General features: G+C 39.6%; 1 protein-coding gene across 1 annotated transcript; it reads right to left on the bottom strand.

Moving 5' to 3' along the window:
- Positions 1-672: 672 nt before the first annotated feature.
- LOC139714328 (G-protein coupled receptor GRL101-like) lies at positions 673-3,649 on the bottom strand. Its single transcript, XM_071626039.1, has 4 exons — positions 3,579-3,649; positions 2,911-2,982; positions 2,273-2,341; positions 673-1,744 (listed from the first exon to the last, which is right to left on the bottom strand). Exons 1-4 carry the CDS (start codon positions 3,647-3,649, stop codon positions 673-675), a joined length of 1,284 nt encoding a protein of 427 aa, XP_071482140.1.
- Positions 3,650-3,895: the final 246 nt, after the last annotated feature.

Below are 3,895 nucleotides of genomic sequence, written 5' to 3'. Positions count from 1 at the left end.
ACGGGATCTAATATTTCGACATAGCAGACCGTACTATACAGTGCATCAACACAATGTGCACCACATGTCACTCACGGCCATCCGGAGCAGTGACTAGCATTCTTCAACTCGTAACGTTAAATCAAACTACCATTGTGCAATTGTCTTAAATATGGTTTTTAGTGCATTTGTGATAGCCCTGAATGCATTTGACATAGTCCTATAAATACAAGTCAAACCTTTTTACTCCTCCTCATAAACTCGACAAAAAAAAAAAAACATATTCAACATTATTATCAACATTGTGAAAACATTGTGTGACTATAGAAGCCTTAGTGAACAGGGAAAGATTCCTCTCTAAATATTTGAATTTAGTGAAGAACAACATGAAATACAAAGCTTTCATGAGCATGCCATTGACTTACACAGTGATTTACAACATGTTTATAATAGAATAAGGCAAAACGTCATGCTATTTAACACAGGTGTAGTGGAAAAGTTCGTCTATGCTCGACTTAAATGATTTCCACTTCCACACAACTCCATACAGTCACTGATACACACACTGACCATGTTGCCATAAAATCTATAGGGAGGGTGGGGGCGTGTCGCAAATCACAAATTTTTGTGTGTTTTTTGAGAAAGGAAACAAAGAATGATTTATGGTGGCTATCAATTTTGTTACCAAATGAATTATTTCTTGGTTCTCTCCGAGATCACATGGGCGATGGTATAGATGAAAGGGTTGAGTGAGGAGTTGATGGGTAACACAAAGACTACAAGCCAGGCGTAGATGTCTGGAGTCACCGTGATCCCGACTGTTTGGACCAAGATTCCAAGGATGATGATGGGCATCCAACAGAAGAAATCAGTTCCGACGATGAGAAACATCCGAACCGCCATCTTGACCTCACCCGCAGATTGGTTTGTTTGCTTGCCGAGCTTGGTGCGTACAAAGCGCACGTTTATGAAGATCATGATGTAGGCGAGGGCAATCACAAAGAAACTAACCAGATTAATGCCCAGGAAAAGCACGGTTGAAAATCGCCAGGTCGAGATGGAGGCTGTAGTAGCAGTCTGGTAGACTAGAATATTGTAAGTACCCTGGGCTCGATCATCCACCTGTCGAGTAGGATTGATGGGTTTCCTGATAAACGGGAGACCAACGCAGACATCACTCAGGCTGTATGCGTCAGGAACAAACTGGTTCAAAAGAATACTTGTTGCTCCCAAGAGAATGGCAAGAAACCAGACCACAGTGACAACAATGGTGCAGCTCATGGGTCTCAGGCGATTGCTACTAAAGGGAAACATGATGCAGAGGAATCGATCGACGCTTATCACAGTGAGAATAAACACAGAAACCTCACTGCTGATAACTGATATAAAACCTAATATTTGACACGGCGTGCTGGACCGCCACTCTTCTGCCCTGCCGTCCCAGAAGTAGGACTCCCCAATGTAGATATCCATGATAGCCAAGACGAACATGTAGACTCCCATCAGAAAATCGGACACAGCTAGGTTGGTGATCAGGGTCGACTGGACACGAGCTACATCGCTGGAACTCTTGCTTCGGAGTCTCATGATGATTACTATACCGTTGCCTAGCAACGCACTGATGCCGAGAATAAAAATGAAAGTCTTGATGGTTGAATTCTGGAGGAAGGTCTTTCTGCAGGTAAAGAGTGGATGGGTGGGTATCTCGACGACACACCTGGCGTAGTCTGGAGTTAGGCAGCATAATCTTGGATCGTAGACGTACCTAAAATGAGATGAACAAAGTTTAAATCGGGTGATGCTTACTAGCATTTCAATAACAGGTTGAAGATCATGTTCGTTATGGTCTCGAAACCTCAGTGATCTTCTGATCGGCCACGCGGGTATAGTGGACATCGAAAGGCAATTGAAACCGGGTTTACGCAAGGACGGGTTCCAGTCTGAATCACCATTGGTTACTATATTCACCGATAAACCCCCCCCCCCCCATCTAATCGATAAAACCCCCGATTTCTTTACTTCCTGATACACACGAGATAACGCTAGCATTGTGGACTAGTTCTGCTTCTGCTTCTTCTTTTTCTTCTTTTTTTTTCTTCTTTTTCTTCTTGTCTTCGTTTCAATATCGTTTGACTCTGGACAATAGGCTTTAATTTTTAATATTATTACGTAATATATGGATATTACTGCTGCTGCTAATATCAACCTTGCTTCTGAAATGAGACAGATTTTGGTTTCTTGCATACGGTTGAGTGGTTACCGATGGAAAATGGAAAATGATCTCGAAACTCACATCGCCTTCAGACTGTGGAGACCGTCAAAGACACCTGGGTACAGTGGAGTCGCTAATGATGAATAGACGCTGGAACATCAAATCAGTTGCAACATTAAATACAGTTATGGTAACTCTGCTAAAGAGCTGATTTTGCTTATTTCACACTTTTCGAAGTGTAAATAGTTTCTACAACATCAACATTGCAAATATTAATGGATACGTTTTTACTTTCACTTTTAGGGAAAAGGAAGTAAATGAAGAAATGATATTATGCTCCCGATTTAAAAAGTGCTTTAAGTATGATAGCTTTTAGAAGTCCCGTATTCTGTTCAGAAAATACCTTAGAGGAAAAGGCAGAAAATATTGAGCATGAAAGCTGAACATAGAGAGTATGACACGCCATAAAGATACTGACCTTTAAGTGATGAATTACAATCTTTGGAGAGGACAGTAAATGTGGATCTCTCTGAAGAAGATATACCTACTTACGAATATTACAGAACTATGAATGACTTGGCAATGTGTGTGTGTGTGTGTGTGGGGGGGGGGGGGGTGGTGGTGCACTGGAAAACTGTAAGCACGGAATGCCGGGTATTACAATAAAAAGAAATGCTCGTGAAAAATGGAAGTAGGTTGTCTACATGATTTTAACCTACAAGTCTTCCAGGCGAGAAAGATTCAGAAACGTCCCTCGTTCGATCGTTTGTATTTCGGTTCCTCGAAGATTCCTGTGGAAAATTGAGATGTGTAATATCTGACACATACTACTTTCAAATTGAGAAAATCTGAACAAATATACATTCGGGAGAAATATTTCGTCACTCAGAAATCTAAGAAGCCCAGCTGGAAAATACAAATTGAAACACAACGGTAAGTGTCAGAAGTATGTGCCTCACCTACATATCTTTTTACAACACTTTTTTTTTTGTGTGGAAATAGTTAAAACAATATGCATCTTAACATGTAGTTTAGCTTGTACAGTTCCAAAGAGAAAACTTCCTTCTTTCCTCTGCAACGGATTACTGCTAATATATCGTAAAAAAAGTGTTCGTCAAATAAATAAATGTGGCTTGTAAGTAATACTAATAAAACTTGATTTAACTGAAATTAATTCAGCGGAAATACGAGTGATTATCTATGATTTAAAACTTTGATTGATATTAGACACGATTATCAAAAGCATGACATATCTAAAATGTATTAGATTAATCTCTATATAAAGTTAAATGAATCATCCTATGACTTAGCTATGCGATTTTGCACAAGTAAAAAATATAAAAGGAGTTTGCTTCATTTGGTACCACACGTACAAATTAAAACTCACAATCGTTTCAGGCTGGCACCAACTCCTGAGAAGAGAGTCGCGTTTAGTACGGTCAGGTTCGTGCTTTTCATTAATCTAGAAAATATGAAAAAAAAAGAAACGTTCATTAGCAGCAACCAGAAAGGACAAATCATATTTTGCTGTCAGACTCAAAGCCGATCAGTTGTTGAAATATCGAAAAGGTTCACAAGATATGAACCAATGTAATCCGTGGTAAATGGTTCCCCCTTCACACGACTCAATTCTCAGCCTGGGAAATTATTTACGCATTTTACTTAATGATACAGAAGAATGACATTAATGCATTTTAGCATTGT

This window comes from Diadema antillarum, unplaced genomic scaffold (genome assembly GCF_040938485.1).
Source record: "Diadema antillarum isolate AM-2024a unplaced genomic scaffold, OU_Dant_1.0 seq00002233_RagTag, whole genome shotgun sequence".
Classification (NCBI taxonomy): Eukaryota; Metazoa; Echinodermata; class Echinoidea; order Diadematoida; family Diadematidae; genus Diadema; species Diadema antillarum.
This window is presented reverse-complemented; position numbering and strand designations above follow the sequence as displayed.